The 26,811-nt window shown below is 46.7% G+C and overlaps 1 protein-coding gene across 1 annotated transcript in view; it reads right to left on the bottom strand.

Moving 5' to 3' along the window:
• The window catches only part of FRAS1 (Fraser extracellular matrix complex subunit 1), a 150,618-nt gene that overhangs the window by 11,775 nt on the left and 112,032 nt on the right, over window positions 1-26,811 (bottom strand). The window contains exons 31-59 of the mRNA XM_069855071.1: window positions 25,939-26,055; window positions 22,495-22,609; window positions 21,877-22,014; window positions 21,111-21,143; window positions 20,581-20,712; window positions 19,756-19,881; window positions 18,711-18,958; window positions 17,112-17,260; window positions 16,521-16,683; window positions 15,661-15,796; window positions 14,773-14,969; window positions 14,243-14,396; window positions 13,529-13,792; window positions 13,227-13,415; window positions 12,730-12,849; window positions 12,125-12,304; window positions 9,987-10,111; window positions 9,186-9,326; window positions 8,083-8,310; window positions 7,693-7,806; window positions 6,350-6,500; window positions 5,476-5,635; window positions 4,869-5,031; window positions 4,185-4,431; window positions 2,959-3,303; window positions 2,478-2,638; window positions 1,940-2,087; window positions 913-1,118; window positions 202-358 (exon numbers count right to left, since the gene is read on the bottom strand). Coding sequence (XP_069711172.1) covers window positions 202-358; window positions 913-1,118; window positions 1,940-2,087; window positions 2,478-2,638; window positions 2,959-3,303; window positions 4,185-4,431; window positions 4,869-5,031; window positions 5,476-5,635; window positions 6,350-6,500; window positions 7,693-7,806; window positions 8,083-8,310; window positions 9,186-9,326; window positions 9,987-10,111; window positions 12,125-12,304; window positions 12,730-12,849; window positions 13,227-13,415; window positions 13,529-13,792; window positions 14,243-14,396; window positions 14,773-14,969; window positions 15,661-15,796; window positions 16,521-16,683; window positions 17,112-17,260; window positions 18,711-18,958; window positions 19,756-19,881; window positions 20,581-20,712; window positions 21,111-21,143; window positions 21,877-22,014; window positions 22,495-22,609; window positions 25,939-26,055 — 4,807 coding nt within the window. The remainder of the gene's footprint in view (window positions 1-201; window positions 359-912; window positions 1,119-1,939; window positions 2,088-2,477; window positions 2,639-2,958; window positions 3,304-4,184; window positions 4,432-4,868; window positions 5,032-5,475; window positions 5,636-6,349; window positions 6,501-7,692; window positions 7,807-8,082; window positions 8,311-9,185; window positions 9,327-9,986; window positions 10,112-12,124; window positions 12,305-12,729; window positions 12,850-13,226; window positions 13,416-13,528; window positions 13,793-14,242; window positions 14,397-14,772; window positions 14,970-15,660; window positions 15,797-16,520; window positions 16,684-17,111; window positions 17,261-18,710; window positions 18,959-19,755; window positions 19,882-20,580; window positions 20,713-21,110; window positions 21,144-21,876; window positions 22,015-22,494; window positions 22,610-25,938; window positions 26,056-26,811) is intronic.

Below are 26,811 nucleotides of genomic sequence, written 5' to 3'. Positions count from 1 at the left end.
CATCCCGAGGTGCCTCATCTACAAGTTTTTTGAACATCTCCAGGGAGGGAGACTCCACCACTACCCTGGGCAGCCTTTTCCAATGTGACTGAAGGCATTCACGTGCACTAAATTAAACCACAAACTGTATGAGGCTGTGCTGACTGCCTTGGAACTGCATCCTACACTACAACTACAGCCTCGTTGAGCGCCCTTGCTTACCATCTTCGTCGTTGGTGACAGTTACGGTTGCCATGTCCATCTTCCCAATCCTAGCTCCACTCCAATGGTTTCCAAGCGGGCTACCAAGATAGACCTGGAACTGCTCTTCTGGTTCAAATGCAGAGTCATCACTGATATGAACACTGCAGTTCTTCACCTAACGGCAAGAAAGCAGAAGAAAAGAGCAAATATGCATAAATTTGAGGGGCACGGTTTAGTATTTGATAGGTATGGTTGGACTCAATGATCCAATGGGTCTTTGCCAACCTAGTGATTCTATGATTCTAAATCAAATGAAGCTCTCTCAAGGGCACACTGTACTTCATCAAGAGTTTAATGTTCAAGTACCGGTCAATCCTGGAAGAAATACTGTTATTTTTAAGATTGCTACTTCAGCATGGACAACCACATGGTTACATGACGAGACATAGCAGTGAAGACATCTACATCCACGAATGGACAGCTCTGTGCTACAACAATCCTGAGTCCTACTGACACAGAGGATTTGCATTCTATTTTTGACCAGTTTATCATGACACAAACAACCCCTTCTTACTCATATTTCCAGGACCAGAAGGATTTGTGACTTTAAGCATCTACGAAACTTGTTTGGACAGCCTCTGTCAGCTCCCTCTGACAATGCAGAGTCGAGCAGATCCAAACCTCTCCCATCAAGGCTTTTTTATTCTCCTCCTCCCCTTTCCTTCTCACCTTCTCTCCTTTCAAGAAAGTGATGCGAGACTCCTCTGCATCTCTCCTCTCTGCAAAGTCCTCCATCACCTCTGCTGTCTGGCTCCGGGTATAGCACCTGACAGAGGACTCATAGCTCAGGTCCCCGCTGCGGATGATGGGGATGTGCAGAGTGCCCTCCTTCTCCTTCACTATGTACATGTCCTTGGAGAATTGCATGCTTGGCACTGCAGGAAGGCATAAAGAGAGTCAAGTAGCATTGAAACTCTACAGAGATGAGAGCTATTTGAGGTATATATACCCTGGGAGAACTGCTGCGCAGAGTCCGACAGCTGGAAAATAGAACAGCAGCTTCCCTGTGCCTCAGAAAAGCATCTGCTTGCAAACAAACAGCTGATGAAACTGGTTCCTCCCATATAATTTTGGAGTTGTTGCAATGCACTGGAGAAGAAGACAGGGCTTGTGATGCAGAGATGGTGTCAGTACAGGGATGGTGTGATTGTGAGGCACGTCAGGAAGGGATTATATCAGGACTCAGTACTGAAATGGATGCTGTGTCTTAAAGCACCATCCTTCTGTCTGTGGACAAATAGTTTGCAGAAGAGGGCAGACCTCAACAAGAGACACAAAGGCAGAGATGATTACAGACTGCTACAAAGTTAGATTATACACTGTGTGCTTTCCTTAGGCAAGCAAACACGAGAGATGTAAAACACAAAAAAAGTAAACCTATAATGGGACTTTCTCACATTGCAAGGGGGAATTTAGCTCACAGAAAGCATGAAATGAGGACTGAGCTTGAAAAAGAAGAGGAAAAGCACATCTGAAAGTGAGGGAACACTAAAGGAAAATAATTTCTAAAGACTCCAAGCTCTTGTGGACAGTGAAAAATGGAAAGAAACAAGGCAGCCAAACAGAATTGGAAGATCCCAGGAAAACGGGCTAAATCCAGCCTAGAAATAGCACAACTTGGACCAGGCTCCTGCTGCGAGGAAGTGCTAAGGAGGAGGCTAGGAAGGACCAGGTAGAGCTGCCACGGATAACCTACCATCTTGGAAGATGTCATTAATGGCCACAATCGCTTGGAACGGCTTTGTCAGCTCAGCTCCGTGGGGTGAGCTGAGATAAACAACAAATGTCTCCAGCCCTTCTATTACTGGGTACTGCGCATCGTCCAGGATTGTCAGAGTGCAGAACTAGAAAGAAAGCAAAAGTCCTGCTTTTAGAGATGTAAAGCCGTCGTCCTTCCCAGCACTCACATTTGTGCGTCTGACGTAAAGGTATTATTCTGAATTCATTAATCAATGGCAACAATGTTCTAGATAAAGCCAGCCTATCATTTCCGAGAATAGGCAGACACCTTTATCCTGAGAGGGGTGGCCTGACATTGAATCTTCTCTGGTTGGAGTGCTGATTAGATGCGAGATGTGAGCCTAGCAGAGTCAGTAACAATCCTCAGTGGCCCCGAGAGGATTTTTAGAACAGACAAATAGAAAATATAGAGCATGCACATAAAAAAGAGAGAAGGGTCATCTGACAGAGCAGAATCATCAGGAGTCAAAGCGGGAGTCAAAGCGGCTCCTCACCTCTTCTGTCTTGCCTGGCCTGAACTCTATTTTTCTGGAGCTGGGGACATAATCAATTCCTGGGCTGGCAGACGGAGGGTCTGACGTCCGAGTGGCACACCACACCGAGACGGGGCTTGAGAGATCAGGTCCCTGCCGGAGGACTGGAATCTCAATGTTTCCTGCATCACCAGTTGCACACCAGAGAGAACCAAGATGAGAAAGCAGCCACGCACCACAAACCCTCCTCTTTCCCTTCGGCGTGCCTTTCTGCCCTCCCCACCGCTCCTGCACCCCGCACAGGCTATTGCAGAGAACAACCCCTCGCCTTCCCACAGGGCCAGAGGGAAGAACAAAAACTCCCTGCAGATTTTTTTTACTATTCTGCTGCCATGCCTTAAATCGCTCCTTTTAATACCTCTTCCAAGTGAAATCATGGCTTTACAGTAAGCACCCCAATATATGTGGAGCAGCCCTGGGGAAGCTCCCTGCTTCTCCTCACCTGCAGCCTCGCTGACGGTAAAAGTCGCGTTCCCCAGGAAGACGGTCGAGGCGTCGTTGGGACCACTGATGAAGATGTTGGCTGAAGCCCGGCTACCAATGCGTGCGTTGTCTGAGGCATCGGCCAATACGATCTCAAACTCCTCTTCATCTTCATATTCGCTGTCATCGATCAGCGTGACGTCACACGTCATCCTGGTGACACCCGGACCGAAAACAATGCGGCTGTCATCGGCCATCCCCCGCGACTTGAAATCGGAGCCAGATTCCAGCATATAAAGGCTGCTTCCCTTGGCTGATTTGGGGACAGTGTAGCAGATGGCAGACACAGTGCTGCTGGTATCACCTAAGACGCAACAGAAAAAGACCATAACTCTATGGAAATACTTCTACTTAACACCATTCACTTAGATAATAAAGCAGCATTAAGAAAAGAGGGTGAGGAGTAACGAAGAACACCATCCCTGCTCCTAAACCTGCATAACAGCTGGCTTAGCTCTGACTTCCAGGCATACTCCAAATCTGCACTCCGGGTTACTGTGATCAGGAAATGAGAGGCACTTGCATATTAAAGAACATACAGAACAGTGATAGGGTCCACATTAAACACAGCATCTCCATCACAGAGAAGCACCAAATAAATACAAGAGTTTGCTGCTGCTGAGGAGAAATAAATTCAAACATAAAGAGTTTTAACTGCATTAGTGAATCTTGCAGCAGAGCTAGGAAAGATTAAAAATGCCCTGTTTTGTTGTTTGTTGTTTCAGTTGCGCCACAAAACTACTTCCAGAAAAAGAATCACCCCAAAAGCATATCCAAACAAACCCCAAGGAACATCACTTGTTTTGGGGTTCACTGTTATTTGCCTGCTAACATGGAGCAGTTGTTTGCCAGAGCCTGACAAAAGAATTTACTGCAAAGACTCCTCAGCAGCCTTGCAGTAATCCTAGTCATGGGATAAAAAGGCTGCATGATACAGGCACTAAACCACTTCTGTTATCTATATGGAATTAAAATCCAAGCTCTAGGCAGCCAGGCAGTCTCTCCACAGGTGCTTCGCTTCTCCCAGTCCCCAGTTTACCGCTGGCTGCAGTCTCCAGGGTTCCCCATCTCACCTGCTATGCAGGTCGTCTCTGCACCCACAGCAGAGCTTGCAGAGCCTCTTTCCATCCCGTGCTGCAGAGTCCTACTGGAGCACAGAATGTTGTTCTGTCCAGCTTGACTCACCCTTCCTTTCCACAGCAGCAGAGACAAACCCAGCACTCTCGCTGACGTGGTACGTCTTCCTGTCGAACTGCAGGGTGGGCTCATCCTCTGCGTCAGTGATAGTGACTGTGGCCCGGGTGACGTTCCCCAGCAGAGCGTAGGCCGGCATGCTGAGCTCCACAGCAAAGCTCTCTGTGCTCTCAAAGATGTTGTCATCGTTAATGACGATGGTGCAGGCCTTGGTGTCCTCCTGCTCCTCAAACTGCACCTGGAAGGCAGCAAGTGGCCTGCTCTCTTTGGACTGGTGCCTGAAATTTTCTGTTCTTCCTGCCTTACCCTTGCCTGAGACACATACAGTGTGTGTGGGTGGCACCAGAACCCGACCCAAACCAAGGATAAATGGCTAGTGGAGGTCAAAGGCAGCAGCAAAGGCCCCCACCCCTTCTCACCTCAGCCATGGTTTTAGCCCTTTCCATGATCAGGAGTGACACCCCTACTCAGGCAAGCCTAAGTAACATTTGTGGTCTGCTGCAAAGCATGTCTGCCAACATAAAAACTGATGAAAAAAAGAGATGTTCTTTTGAAAGCAAATAAACCACACATTTTTAGAATGGAAATATACTCTCCTCTGTTTTTATCAGTCCTTTCATCCAGGCTTGAGGCATGCATGGTCAGACCTTCCCTTTCCTGGTGTCCCCAACCTACCTGTCCTGCGTACTCCACGTAGTCCTGATCTCCTGGCTGTGAACCAGAGCTGGAGGTGGCCGTTCCCTGCTCTGTGCGGCACAAGACGATCGCGTACTGGTTGAGGTTACCGACCCGCCTCACAGTGACGCTCACAGAGCCTGCGCTCTCTCTGGTGTTGTAGCTAGAAACATATCAAGCAGAGACAAATAATAAGCTGGGGTGTCAGCCCTATATGTTTACACTGATACTGAGCACCACAGGCAGAAGGACACGAATATCAGGGTTCTGGGATAATGGCAGCTATTCAGCAACCCTGCTCCATGGTTTAACCTGGCAGAAGCTTCTCACTGACTTGTTCCAACTTCCATATTGGCTGCTGTTGCCACCAATTTCACTAGAAATCAACAGCGTCAATTCAACAGGAATGCAACATGTGAGGCTAAAGGGCACAGCAGTGAGACTGCAGTCCTGACAGGGCACCAGTGAAACACAGGCAAGAGTGGTGGTAACTGTCACAGCATTTCATTTCCATGCTGTAGGTCCAACCACATATTAGAGCCCAACCTGCCTTGCTCCGGATAAGATCCGTCAGCAAGAAGAGTACTGTAAACCCCGTGCCATTTACCTCGTGTACGTAAAGCTGAGGAGAGACCACTGGACGTGGAAGACGTTGCCACTGACCACATTGGGTTTGCTGTCCTTCACTAGGAACTGAAAGCTGTCCATGGTCTCCTGAATCTTCTCCTCATGCATCACGTACCGAATGAGGCCCTGGTTCACATCCTCTGCCGGGAGGAGACAGCCAATGAGCCAACCCCGAAATTCAGCAGCAGATTTATAGACGAGCAGTGAGCAGAAATGCATCTACGTGGCTGCAGGGAGTGGGATCTCCAGGCACTCTTTACACATTTCTGATTTTCTTGGTCTTACTTGTGGTAGAAGCCAGCCTACAAGCTGCGACAATACAACCTTGTGCCTAGTCTTCATCCATAATGGCTCATACTTAAGGTAAATCAAAAGCAGTTTTGATGAAACGCAGAAAATATGAACTTGCCTGGGCAGCACATATTTTAGCTGTGTTCTATGTCCTAGAGGACTCCTCAGTGCTGAGGTGGTTTGGGCTCTCTGACTTTCTGCAGTACACATACATTTCCCAAGCTTCAGCCTTAACATAACCTAGGTCTTTTCCATCTTTTTTTGGGGGGCTGATTAGATCCACATGCAATATTTGCAGCTCTTTAATGTCCCAAGTCAAACCTCCAGCTCTAACAAGCCTGGAGAACCTGGGTGTGCTACAGGACACAGGCTGGCATCTATAAGAAGAAATTACAGGATTTCTGCAGTTGAGAGTAAAGTTCAATTCTGATTTTTGACACATCCTTGAGATCTGCCCCTTATCTTCTCCCCTCCCACCATTTTCTCCCTTCTACACAAGCTATCTTGACAAACAGGAGCAGCTGAAGGAAGAAAAATAACAGTAAAGAGCCCAATTTCCATACCCTGTGTAAAGGTGGTCACAGTTGTTCCTGGTTTCAGCTTATTCTCCACATAACCATTTCTGGGACTGGTTGTTATCTCATAAATCAGCTGCTTGTCATCAGTGTCAGGATCTGTCGTCAGTAATTCCTTCTTGGTGATTAAATTGGTTGCCTGGATTAAAGCCAAATCAAGGGAGTAAAACTCTGGAGATCCAGCAGCACAAGCCTGATTTGACTGTTCATCCACAACGCCCAACCACCCCTCTGTCAAACCGTTCTCCGTGAGGGATGTGAAGGCACAGAGCACACCGAGCTGCCTCCAACAGACAGATGCCCCACAAAGTATTTGACAGCAGGAAGGATTCAAATTCTGCCTCACATCTGGTTTGTTTAATACAAAAGGGCTGTGGCTCGAGGAAAAACAAGTTCAGAACAAGCTGCCCTGCCCTCCCTAGCTGGGGCTCAAAGCTACACCAAATCTTTCAGTTTCATCTGGAAACCACTGCTCCGTGAACCGTGCTGATGCTGAGGGGAGTCCAGGCTTGGAAAAAGTCATTTGCAAACAGCCTCAGGTTGAAGGATTCACTCAGGACAGCTCATGCTGCTTTACTGAGCCTGTACTCATCCTCTTTCAAATGACCTCACACAGATGCCCTTCAGTTCCACCATGTTTTGCTTTCTCTTTAAAAAGAAAACACATTTAACAGCAGGAGAAAAAGAGAATTAAGCTGCAGGAGTGCTTTTTTTGAACTCAGGAATTTGAGCTGAGATAGCCACTTCTTAATACAATTTCTTACTATAGTTCATTCCAAGCCTTTTTTTCTGGGAAAAACTGAAGTATTTCTTTGCAGTTAATGCTGGGTCCTCAAAAACAAGCACAAGAGAGAGTTTCCTGGAGTTTTGGTTGGACTTCACCAAAACAAAGTCATGTCACAGCAAGAAATCCCTATACCACGGTTCTTTCAAATCCATTTATCTCGACCGTGGCTTCTGCAGCACATAATCAAGACTTCTCTGCCATCAGCGAAGCTGAAAATATATTGCCCTGGCGGGGTGCGGGGAAGGAGAAGAGGCAGGAGCTGAACTGCACTGCAAAGCTCGTGCAAAAGCCAAGAAGAGCCCGTCTTGCTGGCCCTGCTGATGGAAGGAGATAGTCCAGGAAGCAATTTAGTGCCCTGGGGCCACGTGGCCTGGTTTAGGTAACAAAGCTGCAGTGCCTGCCTTTCCCAGGACACTTCACGGACACAGAGGGACACCTGTTCCCTATCACAAAAACGCTGAAGGATCAGGATGTCATCCTGTTAAGCTGCTTCTCCTGGAACAGCCCAAGAAACAATCTAAGCTGAACCCAGGCAGGCAGTTACCTTGCCATCCATGTACTCCAGCCACTGCAAACCCAGGTTGGTGACGACCCTGGGTGTCCCATCATCCACAGAGAGAACGTCCACCTTGAAGCGCTGCGGTGCTGCTGTTACAACCTGACAGGAGTTCAGAGAGATGGCTGTTACTCTGGAAGTCAGAGCCTCATCCCCCATGTTACTTTGCTCCCTTCAGCGCTGTTGCGATCAAGGTATGGGAGTGAGTTTTCACACACAAAGACTGGCACATCAGGGAAGAAGCATATGGCAGCACATAACCAAGAATATTTGGCTTTATATTCAGTGGAGCAACAGCAGCTAAGTCTCTCCTCTGAGAGAAGGTAGTTTTTTACTAGCCATAAAAAGTCTCCCTCGCATCCCTTCTCCTCCCCTTACCTTCTTCCCCCCATCTTCCACAATGAAGAAGGGATTGATCCCATCTGACACGGTGAAAGTGAAGCGATCCTTCAGGGAGTTGCTACCGTCGTGGCTGTAGGTGATGCGGTTCTGGTAGATGTCATCCATGGTGAAGGTGGTGGCTTGGTGGTAGCGCTGCCCGTTGCTGGTGCGTTCAATCAGGCCGTGCCGAGGGGGCTGCACGACCCGGAACGTAATTGACTCAGCCTGCATCGAGGTGACAGAGCGGCAAAGCTGATGAAGTGGCCTCAGGACCCGGATGGGCAGGTCCTGTGCCCAGACAGCTTTCCCAGCACAGCGTTTCCAACCAGGGGCTGAAATGCAGCACCACACACGGAACTGAGCCCTGCCCTGTCTTTATCCCTCCCTCAAGGTGGCTGTCTACAAACCCACCCCAATCAGGCGGAGCTGGGCTACAAAAATCACACCAAACTATCGGTTTGGCTGGTCCAGGATGTCTCCTGGCTTTGTGAAAACCCCTCATACACAAGAGCAGTCCCTGATCTGCAGCCATTCCAAGCAACGTGCCCCTTGTCATTTCTGTCAGGGTGGAAGCAGTGACAACCTTTGGAGCAAGATCTTTGGCTCAGGACACTAAGAGACAGCCAGGAACATTCTCGCTGCAGGGAAACTGCAGTGTGGTGAGGTAGAGCCAACATGACACCACTCAGCCTGCAGTCAGACCCAGGAGGAGGAAGAGGGAATGTAATTTTAATCTATGCTAGGCGTGAACTCAGCATTGAGGCTAGGCATAAGCTCAGTTCAGATTCAGTGTTCAGACAGAAGACGAGACAGGGCAAGGATTAACTGTGATCACAACCTCTGAATGTTTTCCATACAGGTTTGTTGCCCATGTGTCTGAGACACCCTAGATGAAGCCATTTCTCGAGCCAAGGCTTTTCTTTGCTTGCTCATCTACCTATTTATACATATAAGCTGTTTGTTTGATGTTGTGATCAGACAGGGTACGATCACAAGGAGAGATGACACTATAATCTCATCTGAACACAGGCCCATTTTTTTGGCAGCCCAGACGTGTGGCAGAAAGGGGATGGAGGAGGCAAGGGGGAGCCCTGCCTTACCTCTGTGTCAGCGTCTGTTGCTTTAAGTTCAAACTCTGTGATGGTTTTTCTCACACCTTCCTGAACTGTCATCCCGAGGCTTTGCACTACAGGTAAGGAGTCATCCACAGGGTTTATGGTGATGTCAAACGTCTGGGTCACCTGGAACAGGAGGAAAAGGCTCTCTTGATGAATTAATTCCACAAAGAGCGCAACTCCATTGAGACAGCAATGCTTTAAGGAGACTGCAGTGACCCACTGTGTTTGGGTCACTGCATTTTAGCCTTGTTAGTGAGGAAATAAGAGCTTCTAAACTCAGATATTGTGTACATGACCTCTATCTCTTCCCACTAATATACTCTTCCTCTTTCTGTGATATTTATCAACACACACTTTTCTCTCCCTCCCTCTCACTGTATTCGCAGTGATGATTTTTCCCTCTCAGGAAGAAGGAAGGAGACACTTCTCAAGGATCTAACTGTGCTTCTGGGTGTTTTCAGTGCACTGGAGCAAAGCTGAGCTCTAGGAGCAATTGGTAAGCAGATGAAAACCAGATATCGATATCTTAGTAAACTGGTCTCAAGAGGCTACATCTCCAGTGGCTCCCCCTTACCTTCACAGCCCTTGCTCCCTTCCCTGTGGTACATAAGATGTCTCACAACAGGGCAAGAAAGAGCCCCTACCATTGCCAAATGACTAGCCCATGTGTGGCTTATTTCATTTCTTCTGCTACGTGCAACTGTAAGAGGAAAACTGACCCATCACATCCTAAGGAAGCAACAGCCTACTCTTACTTAGGCCAAAAAACACCCTGGAACATACCTCATTTGTCCCATCAGAAACAGAAAAGGTGAATGCATCCGTATGCTTCTCAATGTCACTGGTGTGGACATAGCGGATGCTGCGAGAGGCCAAGTCTGCCTGGCTGAAGGAACTAATTCTTGTCCCTAGAAAAAGAACAACAGGGAAACCATCAGGAGCTAGCTGGACATACCCAGCCATAAGCACTCAGTCTTGGCTTGTTCGGCTCCCTGCACCATGAACCTCAGCTGAGCCAGGCATTTAGCTGCCACAGAGCCTCCTAAAACCTCTGAACAACTTTTAAACTGCTGTAGAATGATCCTTTCTGCAAAAAGACAGACTTACAGTTCTTACTTACTTCTCCCCAGACTTACAGTTACACACTGTGGCACCTCATACTGCCAGGACACCCTGCAGGGTATGTGAGGAAAAAAGAAGCTGTGAAGAAAACTGAAGATGTAACACTTTGATTTTCACTGCAGTGCAGGACTGATCTAACCAGGGCCTCACTGAAGGGCAAAAGGCTTCCTGGCCTGACAGCAGTTTTCAAAAATGCCTTCCAAGTCCCTGCTTCCTTTTCTCCAACTTGTATTCCCCAACAGATTAAGCCTCATTTTCACCACTGCCTTGCATTATCACCTTTACAGGTCATTACCGTGGGATGCAGACACAGAAAGGTACCCGACAAGCATCTTACAAAGCACTCGAGCCTTTAGCCCTGACAGTTTGACAGGTTTGACAGCTTTAGTGCTCTTAACAACAACAAAAACCCTGACAAAAAGTTTTCCAGCAGTTTATGGTGTTAAATGGCTTCTGACAAGTATTGGCCACACTACAAACGAAACCAGGATTTGATAGAAATAAATGAGCCGCAAGTGGATGGTTGGCCAAGGCTTCCTCAGAACTCATTAGCTTTAAAGGCTTGCGTTCTCTTTTGAACACACCAGTACTCTCCTTAGGTTTAGGTCATTGAAATCATAAGACCGACACTTTCACAGTGTGTAACTCTGTGTCTTTCTCAGTCCATTACAGACATGAAAACCGCAGAAATCAGAGTCATCACATTTTAAATAACAGGAGGAATAAAATCCTTAATCCAGCTCTTCCAGGTCTCCAAAGTGCAAAATTCACTGTTTAATTTGGAATCAAGACAAAAAACATTGCAAGTTTTTAATTTTCTCTCAGCAGGTGGTTCGCTTATTATAAGTTTCCTTCATTATTCCTACCCTTTCAATGTGTCTGCCAAATTTCTTACATTGTGAGAAGATAAGGTGAACCCCACACTAAAACTGGGCTGGTGCACTGGGACCATCTGCATCTCGAAAACACACAGCAGACATTTCCACTTCAATCTCATATTAAAGAGAAATCTAATGCTAAGAAGCAATATAATTTCAGATGAGTGTAATCTGCATTGGAAGAGCACATCATATGGCAGCACAGACTTACAGTAATTCAATCAGAGAGGGGGAGGACGTTTATACTATCAGTGGGTATGGAAGGCAATTCCAAAATTCTGATCACATTTGCAGGTAATTATCTTCTGCATTTGACAGAACTGACCAGCTTCCCCTCTCCAAATTACCAGAATTCATTATCCATCACATCACAGCGTACTTTCCTTTTCTTCTAACTTGGTGGTTCAATCCCCTCCTCTCTCTGAAGCACAGCTGGGAGAGAGGCTGGAGTTTGGAGATCAAGGGACGTACTGGCCGAGAGGGGGACTGCAACCAAGTTGTGTGTTCACCAAGGTGGGTTCTATCACCATGGACATTAGGGGATGGATTCTTTTAGGTGTTGTTCTATATGCAGTCGACAGAAAAGGCTGAAGGTTTGCCTGTTAAGCAGAGGCAGCAATAGGTCCTGAAAGAGGAGATGTGCACAGCAAGCTGGGCTGATCTCTGAAGTCCACCAGGCAAGGTTACCACGGCCATAAACTCACCCAGAGGCTGATTAAATCAATTACCGGGCTGCCTTGCCTCTGCTCACCCTATACTCCAACTCTCTGGGCTAATAACCATTTGATTTCTAACAGGAAAGATAATTCTGTGCTGCCGCCTCCAAACACATTTGCCCTGTAGTGAATCCTTAGGGCTTAAAAGCCCCTCAGAGCTTTGCCGCTAGGAACACCCAATGGAGTACAAGACTGTCCTGCTAACCTGGGGAGGCCGCGTGCTCCAGATGCCCCAGCTGGGGCTGTTTGATGAGTTTGTACTGGAGCCACGTCGGCTCACTGTCCTGGTCAGTGGCAGAGAGCTGGAGGGTTGTGATTGTCTTCGCCGAGTTCTCATCCAAGACCAGCCCTTCGTTAGCAATGATGGAGGGGGGAAATCTGTCCTCTGAAAGGGTTGAATACAAAGCTGAATTAAGAGACAGTCACCTTTTTTGCTTGGTGTTGTTATTCACAGCCTGTACTTGGGCTCAAGCAAAAGACAACACACACACAAACATCTCTCTGACAGGTAATTCCAAAACAAGTACCCTGGGATTAATTGAGGGGACAGTGACATTACAATGTCTTAATGACAATCTAGGTGGTATGAACATATTAAGGGGAATTTTTCTACCTTTGTCAGTGACTTTGTCAGAAGCCAATGAACAAATTTCTACATCCATAAACTCCCCCCACACCCCAGACTTCAAAGGCCTTTAATTAACAGCAAAGAAATGCATCTCAAGAACTACATATTAACATATGGGATGGGAATCTACAAAGGCCTAAGCTTTGCAGCAAAGAAAACATAACTTCAGCACTATCTTTTACCTAATACATTAATATAAAAAATCTGGTCCATCCGTTTATTGCCATCTGCATCGATCACATCGAAGGTGAAGGCGAAATTTCCACCAGGATCGCCTCTCTTGTGACTGTACACCACTTGCCCTGGAGAGAGGGACAGCAGAAAAGAGGTGGTTTATTACAACCTGCATCATTTTCAGTTTCAAGCCAGGCTGGCACCATAACCTGAGGGACCTGGGGCTCGACAGAGCTCCTGGACTTGTGTTTTATGACTTTTTCTCTTTATACTTTTTCTCCCGCTGAGAGAGACTTTTTAACACTTGCTTAACAATATGTTTTTCTACTCTAATCTAACAAACTTATCGTACTTCTTTGCCTCTCCTTTCCCTGATTCAGACAGCAGAATCTTAAGTTGGAAGGAACCCATAAGGATTATTGTGTCCAACTCCCTGCCCCTTGCAGGGCTACCTAAAAAGGCCAAACGTTACTTGCCATGACTATCTAAAATCAAGCACTCTCACCTTTATTTATATCAGCCTGGGTGAAACTTTTGACAGGTCCTTCAGCAGAGATCTGGACTGGATTATCAGTTTTGATCAACTGCAGACGGCCCACGCTGGGATCCCTCTTCACGACAAATCTGATCGTTGCGTCATCTGAATAAATAGCTGCTGCTTTCAAGTGCTGAGCTGTGAGCTGTGCTGCAGAGCCTGGACCAGAGAAAGAAAGTCCACAAGGCTTCAGCCAATCCAGGTAAGCAACTGGTTTAGACTGGACCACATAGCAATCCCAAGTAATACCATTCTCCTCCCTCTCCTCATACCAGCTGGGAGCTGCAGGTCCCTGTTGACAGCTAATGTGGGTGGCTGCTTCTTCGGCAGCTCCATTGAGAACTCCAGCTTCCCCGTCTGCGTGTAGAGACCATCCGTGATGGAGAAGCCAAACTCATCTGTTTGTGCTGCTGCACCACTCTGAGTATAAACAATCAGCTCATCCAAAATGTCCTGGTAAGTGAAGGATGAGCCCGTGGATAGCACACGTCCACGGTCTGGGTGCTCCGCAGCAGTCTGTCTCCTGCGGAGATGACCTGATAAACAACAGAGGGATGAAAATTATGGGGAGAAGACAGCTTGCTGGGGATTCCTTCCATGCACAGCCCTTGCTAGTTTAACATGACTTGCTCTATCACTGCAGATAGGTGCTAGTTGCTCAGCACTTTGGAACTGAACCTTGCAAGAGGAAACAGGGTAACACAAAAGAGAGCTTCCCAGGGAAACGCATGCAGTCCTTCCTTCCCCTCTCCCACAAATGATGAGAGACAGTTCCTGAAGTACAGGTTTGTTGTGAAGTACAATCCCTCTGTGCTGCTGGCCCAAACACAGATCTTTAAGGTCCTCTCCAACCCAAACTCTATGATCCTACCCGCTTCATACAAACATGCCAGGCTCCCCTCTCACCTCACGGGCAATTAGAGAAATACAAAGACAAACACACAAAGACATTCTCTATCCTACCCCCCTAGCTTGTCAGGACTTACCGTGTGCAGGACTTTTGGTAACCACGATGATGAGCTCACTGTTCTGGGTGTCCAAGTCCTGCAGGTTGAGGGAGGTGTTGGTAACAACCACCCCTGAGCCCTTGCGCACTCGGACAGGCTCCAGCACCATCTTCGGGGGCTCATCGTTCTGCCGCTGCACGGGTCCCAAAGGCACACAGTCAAAAAAGGGAAACGGCCAAGGAGAAAAGGCTGCTGCCCACCTGAACGACATACAAGCTCCCAAATTACTGTATCGATGCCGATATTCCTTAATGGGCTACACCAGTCTCTCCAAATCTACCAAGCATCATGATACTTCATGAGGAGAAACCAGAGACATAAGCCCTGGGAAAGAGGCTGCAATGCACGACTGGCATCACAAGGGAATTACGTTCCTATCTCAGGGGAAGGAAGCAGATAGGAGGAAGGAAACTCTTTTCAATGTCCTTCCCACAGGGAAGCTTGCGTTTTAGAAGTCATGTGTCTGTGTGAAAGGAGAGGGCTCTGGCAGCCAGAGCGCACAGGCATACCTGAATCGTGATGTTAATGCTCTGCACCTCAGACTGGCTGAAGCCATCGCTCACGTAAAAGCTGAAAACATCACTCGTTGGCTCAATGCTTTCATGAACGCTCTGGAAGTAATAAATGCGGTTTTCTAGAACATCTTGAAGAGAAAAGGATGCATCAGTGGTCACAGCAGACTCACTCTGTGGGCCAAAGCTCTCACCTGCAAACCAGAATACCACTAGTGAAAGGATGTTCAGCTCACTGATGAACTAAAAATGAAAGCAGCATGATTAGAAGAACAGCATGTTTTGAAGGGTGCAGAAGGACGTTCTTTCCTATAACACGGCTTGTCATCTTTGTAGAAAGCAATCTGCTGTATTAGAGTAGGCATTAGGAAAGTTGCAGTCATCTGCAAAGTATTATGGTTTAAGTAAACTACTGTACACCACTCCTGTTAGGAATACACACAGGATCAAGCAGACAAGTCTTCTGGATGAATGTCTTTGGACAATATGGTATAAACCCTATCTTTTCTTGATAATACAAGGAGATAAGAGAATGTTACCACCATGCTCTGCCACAGCTCTCTCAGCCTTAAAGCTCGCTGGGACATTTAAAAGCTTTTAGCAAAGTTTGTTCTGTGTAACGAAAAAAGCCAAAATGAAGCCATGATGAAAATACAACATCTGGGCTTGAAAAGGCTCTTAATATCCCAGTCTCACAACACAGAGCAGACTCCAACAAACAAGAATTAGAGGGAAATGCTCCCCAGAGATAGTTTATCTCGTAGCACTGACCTTAGGAGCTCATTATGACCAACTGATGCCAACCAGCACTGCAGTGAGATTAGAACGAGCTCCAGCATGGCAATTCCTACATTCCCTCTCATCAGCCAGAGCCAAGCAGTTTACCTGTCTTTGTGTTTTCAATGTAGCCATACATAGGCAGAGTGATAACTGTGACTCTCAGGTCCTCCTTGGTGGCAGAATCATAATCAGCAGCTAAGTGGTGATGAGCCAGCAGAGGGACCCTGCCCCCCTCATCCACCTGGAAAGGAAAAGCATATAGCAAAACTACCACCAACTGCACACAAAACACAGGAACACAAGAACTGTTACTGAACAGATCTGCCCTTATGGAAGAGGTTTCCCTGGTCCTCATGGTGTTCTCACTTCTCTGAAGTCCTGTTCTATCCGCCCCCTGATCTGTTAAGCATGAAATCAGCTGGGATGGGCAGAACAAAGCCCGCTCAGCTCCCACGAGGAGCCTGTGAGGGCTTTATCCAGGCAAGAAGAGAGCTGGCAGAGTCATGCTGACCTCTTGGAAGGCAAAAGCTGCCTTTGTTGCTGAGAGAAGCCTTTTGAAGGCAAGGGGGAATGCAAAGCTGGAAAGGAGGAGGGTGACTTCAAAAGGCTTTGATAAGGAGCCTGTGTATCAGTCCAAAGCAGCAGATGTTTTCAGACCTGTCTTCTGCTCATCTTTTACATACAAGCTGGTGAAATAAGGGACGAAATATTAAACAGGCATAAGGACACCCTAGGGAGTATCCAGCTCCTGATGAGAACAGATGCAAGCAGTGAGGTTTAGGGATGCAGCAGTACTGTCAGCCTCCTCTGGCCTCCAAGGAACCTGTTAACCCTTTGCACTCACAGGATTGCATGTACAACACCGTGTTTCTCCAGTGATCTCCCCTCGGTCCAGGAAAACTGTTCAGTTGTTCATGTCTAAGACATTCTCATCACTGTTCCCAGTATCCTGGGTAACCACTTACGGTGATGTGGTCAGCAAAAGCAATGAGTGCTGGCACTGTGCGGGCAGGCATGATAGTGATGGTGAACATCTGCCTGTCGAGCCGGTTGTTATCAGCATCAAAAACAGCGAAGTGGAAGATGTCTGTCACTGGCTGATTGCTGGTCTCAAACACGGTGGAGTAACTGCAGAGGTCAGAACACAGTTCAGGTCAGGGAGTCTCACTGACAGCCATGTAAATACATCTCACCCCTGCATTTAGAGGTCAAAGGCAACTCTTGGAGGAGAGGTGGTATTTCTGTTCCCGAGCCTCCTTCCTCAAGTTCTTTTAAATCATCATTTTGGTGTTGCCTACGTAAAGTTCACCACGACATTGCAGACAGAAAAAAGGCCATAATTTGAAGATACACCTGGCAGTTGAGACATGCATAAAACCCTCACTCCGCACACACGCAATGCTCTCATTTATAATCTCATAGGATAAAAGAGCCAAGAAAGGGAAAAAAAATATCTTTGATGCACAGCGCTAACATAACACAGCCCAGAGATCCCTGCGGAAAGCCCACTGAGGTTTGAACTGGCATGGCTTGAAGGAGAATAGCTCTTTTGATACCTGATTCTCTGGTTGTTGATGTCTTCCATGGTGAAATTATAAACCTTGGAAAGCTCTTCATCACGAGAGTCAGACTTTCGTAACAGGGTGCCATATGCAGGCAGAGATATTAACTGGATTCTTATCTCCGAGTCAGAAGAATTGTTGTCCTAAACATGAAGAAACAAATCAAGATTAGCTTTGTTTCCCTCCACTAAAAATGGAAGAAGGGGTAAAATGTTTTATAGGGAAACATATCAAGCTGGCTGGCTTGGACCCACAGCTGATGAATTACACATGAAGTTCTCTTGGAGAAGAAAGTCAACTGCGTTGACATTCTCAGAATCTACCAACAAATGTATTTTCACTTTCTCTCAGCTCAGAGAGGTTTTCTTTGTGTCCTTGTATCACATCAGCACAATCCCCCAGACATAAACCTGATATTTTTGCTTTCAAATGACTTTCAGCTCCTAACAGACTGGAGTGTTTATGTAATACACCTTTCCTGACTACAGAATAAGTGAGCCAAAATTTAGCTAAGGCCAGAGGGAGCAACTGCTGCCCACCAGTGACAGAGCTAAGTTCAATTCTTAGCAAAACAACGGATAGTGTGGAACAATGCTGTAAAAGACTAATTCACATTAAACTCAAAGCTGATTAGCGCTCCTTTTAACTACAGTAAGTACAACCAGCTCTATAATAACACAACTCGGAGATCATCTTTCTCCTAAAAGGTTTTGTTGGTTGCTCAGAAGATAAGACCCAAAGCAGAAATCTTCATATCCTCAGCATATGGGTTAGGAATGAAAACCTCTTTTCCTTGTTCTCTTCCTCAGATTAAACCTGAACAGCTCCCTTGTCAGCCTTCCTCCTTAAGAGGAGAACAGGACAGACCACGACTCATATCCAGGCCTGATTCCCTGTAAATAATCATTTATCTGCCTCCTTATCACCTTCTTACCTCCTGCCTTATATCCTGCAGTTCCCTAAGCAACTCTCTGACAGCCACTGCCTTAGGTCTCTCCAGCCTCACACGTGAGCTGCAATCGCTCCTCCCTAAGGGGATCATATCTGCACACCTGAAATCCACTGCTAATGCATTTACTGCTAAATGTCTACAAGGAGTGAAGCACCTTTCTCCTGAATTTCATGGCAGGATAGCTCTTGTACAACACACAACCCTGGGACCAACTCCGAGCTACCAAGCTGTGCGGCATCTTTGGTTGCTTACACCACCCCTCTTCAAATATGCCCAGAAAGGAACCAGGTGATTTTGGAAGAGGGGTGAAGGGACTGAAATTTTCAAGGGATTATCACTTAACAAATCAAGGTGCTTTATTAGCAGGTCTGTTTGACACAAAAATCTGGGATTAGCTCAGTTCTCATGTTTAGCATGGCTGTTCATCTCTGTTCCAGTCAAACGGGGATAGCCTTAAAACCCCGTTGGATGAAAGAGTCTATTATCCCCTTTTTGGCAGCAGCAGGTAGGAGGCAGTCAAAACTCCAGCTCTCTGCCAAGAATCCACACTGAGAGCAGAGAGGTGTGTGCAGCGAATGTGGGGGGATGAGGAAGGGGAGGCTGGTAGCATTTGTTTGCTTTACAAATAGAAGAAAGCTTACAACATAAGCGAGGTGCAATCGAGAGAGAGTCACAGAGCTTTTACTAGCCACGGTGGCTGCCAAAAAGCAGCCCAGGGCCAGCTGAGGACCGTTGTTATCCAGCAGGGACACTTCCACCCTCAGCACTGTGGTCACTGTGGTGACACCATCGGTGACAGAGATTTCCATGCTGTCCTCTGCTGCCAATGAACTGTCGTGCACGTACTGCAGAGCATTTCGAGTGACGTCCTCGTAGGTGAAGGTGTCACCTTCCCAGAAAGAAAATGCACAAGTCAGACTTTGTTCAGTGCACCAACCCAATTCAAACGACCTAAGTTCCCAATTTAGCGAAAGACTTAATCACGTTCTAAACTGGCATTTAATACCATCCTTACAGGGATGTGAGTTATGAAGACATTTATGAAGGAGCTAGTTTATATGCAGGGCAGAGGAAAAGCTGTAACCTTCACAGTTTCACAGACACAGTGACTCTTCATGATTCTCTGGGAGTGCACAGATCCTTCTTTCTTCCCAGCTGCTTTGTAAGCTCACGTCTGTCATAGCTAGATAAGGCTCCACATCTTCTGCTGGCACTATTCTCCTACAGATAATATTTGTTCATCTGATCACACACTAGAAACTGCTGCCAACAAAATCAACAGTGAAACTCCACAGGAGCTTTCGACTGCTGCATCACGAGAGGTTTGCATGGGCTTCAGGAGAAACGTTCACTACGTTACTTCACTAAATTACTTCAGCTATAACTTAGCATGTAAAACAAAACACCCCTTTTGATCAGTAGCTGGTCACGGTTATCAGAGCCAGCCCACACATATGTGGTGCAGGAAACACACTGACTCAGACAGGAACTAAATAACAAATAGGGAAACGTCTTTCACGCTCTCCTGCCAGCAGTCAAACACCTCCAGGCAGAAAATTCACATGCCTGTGGATGCAGGCATATCTGCCAGAGGCACCTGTCTCCTCCTGGTCAACTAAACCAACTGTGTGGACAAGCACACGGTGATCCCCCTCCTGCCCTGAGGAAGACTTCGGCTCAGCTCACCTGCTCTCATGCGCTCCTGCACGCCTGCGCTGTACTTGAGCACAATGCCATGACGGGGAGGTTTCACCAGCTCAAAGAACAGACCCTCAGGAGCTGTATCCGTGTCACTCACAGCTAACTGGATCCCTGTGTAGGAAAAGAAATCTCAGCTTCAGTATCCTCAGACACTACACGCGGAATATCCCTTAGGTTTCGAGATGGGCTCTTGGGAATGGAGTCAAAAAACTGTAATGCAGTCAGCATGCAAAAAGTGAAATAATTCTGGAGCTTCCCTTGGCCAAGAGCTTGCTGGTTTCATGGAAACAATTAGTCCCCTGATGATGCTCAGATCAGAGGTTGTATCAGAGAAGTTATTGCTAGTATAGCTCATAAATGACAGGTACGCAAGCCCTAAGCTTATGAGCTTATGCACGTGTTCATACGGCAGGGAGTTTCTACAAAAACCCCAGAGAACTTCCTGACACAAGCAGAAAGCGGCTTACCCTGAAAAACCCAGCATACATGATCACACCACTAACAAACAGTTCAGCAACTGCAGAGCAGCCTTAGAAGGAACAAGTAGAGAAACAGCAGGTCCCTGATCCTGCTCTCCCCTCCCTCAGCCAGCGAATGGACCTGCCGTATGCTGGAGGAGGACTGTCATCTCCCCAGGGATTTTTCTGAGGCATCACTGCACCGTTTTCTCAGTGATTGCTGTTACGCCTGCACAAGCACAGATCCTTAGCTACATGGAGAGAGGTGAGTGAGAGTCAGACTCCCCCCTGCTTCATCCATGCGGCACTCAATAGCTGGCAATAAACACCCCACCTCTTCCACGCTACTCACCAATGGTGGCTTTGCCACCCTGGCTGACCTCCAGAAATGGAGCTGCGATCTGGAAGACTGGAGGCTGCTGCTCCGCAGAGACCAGATGAATGACAAACACCATCTCCGGGGTTGTGTGTTCTCCATCAGACACTAGACGGGGACAAAAACCACACCTAAGCGTAGGGATGTGTTTTCAGGGACTTACTGGGGAAATTCACCTTTCTGTACAAAATCACCACCCCACATCATTGACTTCTTTTCCACCTTGCTGACCTACATCTTTGTCCATGGACACACACAAGCAATTCATGCCTGTCAAGACTATTTAGGACCGATTCCAGGCCAACTATTGAAAACAGATGTGTCTACTGATCTGCAGCTTAGCTTCTACAAAGCACTGTTGGGACAGAGATGAATTAATATTCCTCAGGCACGTACATTTGCATGAATTCCTACTAAATGCCCATAGGTGTGCTGCCAGCAAAGAAAAGGCTAAGGAATAACAGGCAACTTGAAAGGCACAAGGGAAGAGCAAATTGTTCACATACCTGTGAATCGGAAGTTCACTGACTCCGGGAGACCTGAGGGACAAACACAAGCACAGAGTAGCTGTTGTCAGGACAGGAAAGCACATACTGATAGGGATTTGAACAACTATTGGAGAAAGAAAGTACTTGACAATCAACCAGACTGAAGTCTTTCCTCACCAAGGAAAGCATTCTTCCCTTGCCTTTGTTCCAGGTAATGATACAGAATGTGCTACTCCCTCCTCCAAACTGTGAAACTCCTCGTGATGTCAGTGGAAGGCATGGTGATGCCTAGAATCGCATCTACCGTGTCCCATCACTTCACCACACAATCCTGAGCATCAACTGGTTGAACAAGCTTGAATTTAGCCCTGGTTTTGCCCCTCTGCCTCCTGTTCCAGTTTCTCCTCCGATGGCAGAAATCTTCAAAAACTGATTCATTTCATCAATTCTAGTCCCAGTCTCAAGGACTAAAGCCCAGACACAGCAAAGATCTCAAGCTTGGGGGGGACAACAGTTCATTACCACACAGAAGTTTGCTTAGCACAGCAGCCAGTACTAGCACTGGCAATGCTAAACGCTGCAGCAAACACTGTTGTATCCCCATAATTCCCTGGATGTTGCTGCACCAAACCACAGGGGTAAGGCTTGCTGAACTTGCAAGAAAGGGGTGAACTCTTGGTACACTCCTCCAAGGCAGATTCCTACTAAAGTCATTCCAGTACTGGAAGAAAAGCAGCAGTCCAGCTGTTTGACAGGGCACTACAAAGATCACTCAGTTTCTTACCCGCAAAAGAGAAGGCAATGATCTCTCTCAAGTGAGGAGCTGCAGTTGGCGGACGATAAGCAATCTTGCCATGGTTTATATCTGCTTGGGTGAAATACCTGACTGGGGAGAGAGGCCTGTCCCTATGCTCCACAATACCTACAGAGACAGAGAGCTCAGTATTACCAGGAGAAACCCATTTTATTTTTGAAACAAGGTACCAAAGGAAACAGCTTCTTTTTCTGTCCCCAAATACTTGTTTTTGCATCCGGATTCAGTCTGATGGCTGTAACTGCATCAAGGATGGATTCTGGGGATGTGAGAAATTAAACAGACTCCTCGCTCAGATATTTCTTCCAATACCTCTCACTAGAGAGGTGGAAAGCAGAAAGCCCTGAGGAACATCATTCAATATATTGCAGACAATAGTGAGAAAACTGTCCCAGCTCTGCAGCTTACTTCTAAACACGCCAGAGAAAGCAGGTTAAGAAACAAGGTGTTTGAAAGGTAATGAAAGAGGCTGAACGGATTAACAGATGCCTCCACAGAACGATACTCTGAAGGAAAAATTAGATGTGCTGAGCAAGCACGGCAATTAATTCATGAGGAAGCTGCCGTGTTCTGAACAGGTGCACTTGCCTTGGCCGGGAAGGAGAGGGACAGTCACGTTGAACAGGATTTCCTCACTGGGAATCTCCGGGTCTACAAAGGAGAGGTGATGGGGCTCAATCACTGTCACACGGTCCTCCAGCACCTCAACAAACACATTAGACCATGAGCATCAAGGCCAGAGACATGGGAAGAGTCACCCAAAAATGCATTGAAAGAGAATATGCTTTGCTAAAGTTAAACGTAAAAGAGTCTTTGAATTTAAAGGCCTAGTTCTTAGACCTAAAATCGACACAGGATGGACAGGCTGAACCTTTACCTAAAGTTTCTCAAACTTGTACAGAATAGAAACTATTTGGGAGGAGATTACAGAGGAGAGTAAAGCTTGATAAACTCCCTGGATGAAGATACAATTAATTGCCGACATAGTTTCCTGGTGTATCTCATGTGGCTGGACTGGATTTGCTTTCAAAAGAAATCCTGAGAACGACTCAGGTGTTTCCACAGGAACATCGAGGAACCAAAGTTTTCCCTTCTTTTGTTTTAGATCTGTTTAAAAATGTCCTGATCCTTCAATTACAAGATTATCCTTAGCCAAAGGTGGGCAGTGTGTTACAGGAATTATGGTGCTGCGTGAACAGGCTTAAGTGCACAAAGGCAGTTAACTTGCATGTGTTCTTGAACCTTAATCCTGTAGAATTAACAGCTACGAGAAGTCCCTGAACTACACAGCTCAGCTGGGTATGAAAAGCACCCAGCTCATTTCATAATAATGAACAAAATATGGAGAAAACAAGTTAAATTAAGGATACAGACAATTAACTCATCTGCTTTGGAACATGAAACGGTTATGTTCGGGAACAAATTCCAGATTTCCACTGGCCACATCAAGCACAGCCCACTGAACCATGCTGGTTACACATCAGAAAGGCCACCCTGTTAAACCTGTGTCCCAACCTGCTGGACTGGATGCTGGCCTGGACCTCAGCAGGGTGAGGTTTCCCGACAACAGCTCAGCACACCATACACACCATCGAACTCGCAGTTCATTTCTCTCTAGTGTTTTTCACCCAAATACATCAGAGGAGAAACCACAGCCTACGAATGACTGCTGTGAAGCAGTAAATAAAATCTTGACAGTCCTTCTTCAACGTGAAAGATGGGGAACAGATAACATCACTGGAGAAAAACCAGTATACACCCATGCCCAATTTAACCACCAAAGGGTCACCAAACTTCCTCTGACCTTTCTCAGCAGGACACTCAGAGGAAAGGCTGGAGGTATGGGAAGAATTAACATTTTCTGCCTGCTTTTCAGCCCAGAGGCCAGTTTAATTCAGAAGGAGTTTAAAGATGGATGAACAGAACTCAATCACGTTGATGCAAGGCAGTACAATTTTACGATGAAAAGATTTAAGGTTATGGTTGCTTCATAGTTGCCTCCAAGGCCTATTTGTCTCTCCCAAAGGTAGGGCCTGCAGGTTGCGAGGCGCCCCTCAGTAAAACGTATTTTATGGCACTATTGAATTTTGTGGTGTGTAATTAGCTATAAAATCCAGTGCTGCCTGGCTCAGACAGACATCTCTCCCATCAATTTTGTCAATAATGACAACAACAAAATGTCAAGAGCAGGAAGATACATCGCTGGCTATTGCTCCAAGTAGCAGTCTGAGCACGTTTTATTATTGCTTGTGAAAGGTCACCACTATTTTAAACCCTGACAAGGCCGTTGTGCTGTGGATGTTCCACTAATCCCTCTTCTGGCCTTTCCTGGTCCCGTGCCTGCTAGCCTGTGCTGGATTAGATGTCCTTTGCCTGCCCTGAGGAGGCTCCTCCGGGGGACCCCATATGCCTCTCGGTGTGCTTTTGTGTGTCAGGGAGCGCCCGAGGGCACAGGATTTCTGTTTGATAACGCTGAGCATACTGCTGGCTCCTCTCAAGCTCTAAATAAATCATCAGGAATGAATACTGTCAAAGATGACTGCAAGCGATATTCAAGTTTGCAGACCCAGCTCTCCCTCTCCCTGCAGGCTGCTCCTGTCGATGGGTTGGCCTCAGCTCTGTTCATGTTCATGTTTCTTGCAAGCGTTCATCTCTGCTTCCTCATCACAGCCTGCCCTGTCTCACACAGCTCAGGACTGCTGCTCAGTGGATTATGTTCCTGGTGTCCCTCTGAAAGCCCCAGAAAGCTGTGAAGCTAAGTTGATGGATCTGTTTGAGTGAGTTCAGAGGAGGACCACGAAGATGATTCAAGGGCTGGAGCACCTCCTGTATGAGGATGGGCTGAGAGAGTTGGGGTTGACCAGCCTGGAGAAGAGAAGGCTCCAGGGAGACCTTAGTGCAGCCTCCAGTACTGAAAGGGGCTGCAGGAAAGCTGGGGAGGGGCTCTGGATCAGGGAGGGTAGGGACAGGAAGAGGGGAACTGTTTTAAGCTGATAAATGGGAGATTTAGATGAGACCTTAGGCAGAAATGTTTTCCTGTGAGGGTGGTGAGGCAGTGGCCCAGGTTGCCCCTAGAAGTTGTGGCTGCCCCATCCCTGGAGGGGTTCAAGGCCAGGCTGGATGGGGCTTGGAGCCCCTGATCCAGTGGGAGGTGTCCCTGCCCATGGCAGGGGGTGGCACTGGATGGGCTTTGAGGTCCCTTCCAGCCCAAACCATCCCATGATTCTATGTCTACATCACACTCCTTCCTTTAAGGGTCCCGTGCATCCCAAGAGGTGATGTGTGACCATGTGTGATGGGGACACATGGAAAAGGCATACATCAAAATGGGAGAGCTCACAAAACCAACCTTTAACTCAGAGGTCATCTTTTCAATTAACACAGTCAGGGAAATAGCTAAATTTGAGAGCCCACTGATATCAAAATCATCATTCCCAGAGCTGCAAGAAAAGGTAATTCAGTTACACAGATGCAAATATAATGGGGTTATCTGAATGTTTTCCACACACATTACAGTCTGAGTTCCTGATGTCAGAATGATGAATGGAAACCCTCTAGTGTGGGTGGGCTCCAGTTCTGATGAAGTTTACGGCAGAATTACTGGCAGGATTAATTCATTACAGTTTCTCTAACCTGCACTTTCTCACTCTTGCCACTCCTAATGGCTTCTCAGGAAAGGGTAAGAATTCCATAAAAAGATATTAAACATATTTTTTCACCTCTCTCTCCCTCTCTTTTCCAGCCTATACATTCATCACTTTTAATACTGAGTTTTTCAACTTTTCATGGGCATTTTCTCCCCTCACACACATCATTTACTCTTCTAACCTGTCTCCATTTCTACTCCAGCTATCCTTCTGGTGCATATAACCCATTCCGTAGACTTAGTTCTATCTTTTAATCAAGCACAACAGCAAGTACAGGAATTGACACCCAGTGGGTACCGCTTTGTGCAAGGCTCTGGTCGCTGTGCAGCTGCAAGGAGAGCGGGACTACAGGAACCACCAGTCAGCGGGGTTGGTTCACACTTACAGCCATGTGCAAAGAGGAGCCGAGGGAAAGCTGAGGCGCTCTGGGTGTCTGTGGGAGAACAGCAACGTTGAACACGTGGCTTTCCAAGCTGGTTTGTGGACTGGCAGAGCTGGAGAGCTGGGAAGGAAAGATCACATGAATGGATGGATACCTGACAGAGGACACCACTGCATTTCTAGACCGGTTTCATACTTTCCCTCTCCATTCTTTCTGGTCTGGAAAGGCAAAGACAGACCCTTTCAGCAGACACAAACCCAAAGCATACATGATGGTGGGACTGGATGATCTTACAGGTCTTTTTCAACCTTAATGATTCTATGATTCTATGGATGGTAGTTGATGAAAATCAGTTTCTCCATTATTGCCTGTACAATCTAGAATTATTCACCTCTTTATTAACATTTAGAAAGTGATCTGTTTGTCACTTCCTTATCTGCTATTCATTCCTGCTTCCCCCAGTCACTGCCACGGCTTTGCTGAATTTTACTCCAACTGTCTGTACAGCTTAGTGGAACTTTTCATCACAGGAAGAGAAAAAGTCATGGTATTTTAAACCTCCCTCCCATCCTCAACAGGACCATCAGTTGTGCTGACAAGGTGAAAATAACTGGTCTTTTAATAATGGCACTGCCTCAGCAGTGACTCCCTGTGTTCTCAACATCTTCCAAGACAGCCTGCGCTCCTGTTTCACAGAGGCCCATAAATATTTTCCATACACCAAAGTTAAATCAATAGCATCTAACTTATAATAGCAAGGCTGCAGTAATGATATATAAAGCAAACAATATTAAATCTGTGAAAATTCAAAGGACCAAACCCATCCCCTAGAGTTAAGCCTGTAAATGTTCAGGCAAGCAACCAAACAAACACAGC

Source organism: Phaenicophaeus curvirostris, chromosome 4, assembly GCF_032191515.1.
Source record: "Phaenicophaeus curvirostris isolate KB17595 chromosome 4, BPBGC_Pcur_1.0, whole genome shotgun sequence".
NCBI classification, from domain to species: Eukaryota; Metazoa; Chordata; class Aves; order Cuculiformes; family Cuculidae; genus Phaenicophaeus; species Phaenicophaeus curvirostris.
The sequence above is the reverse complement of the archived record's forward strand: the minus strand, read 5'-3'. Positions and strand labels throughout refer to the sequence as shown.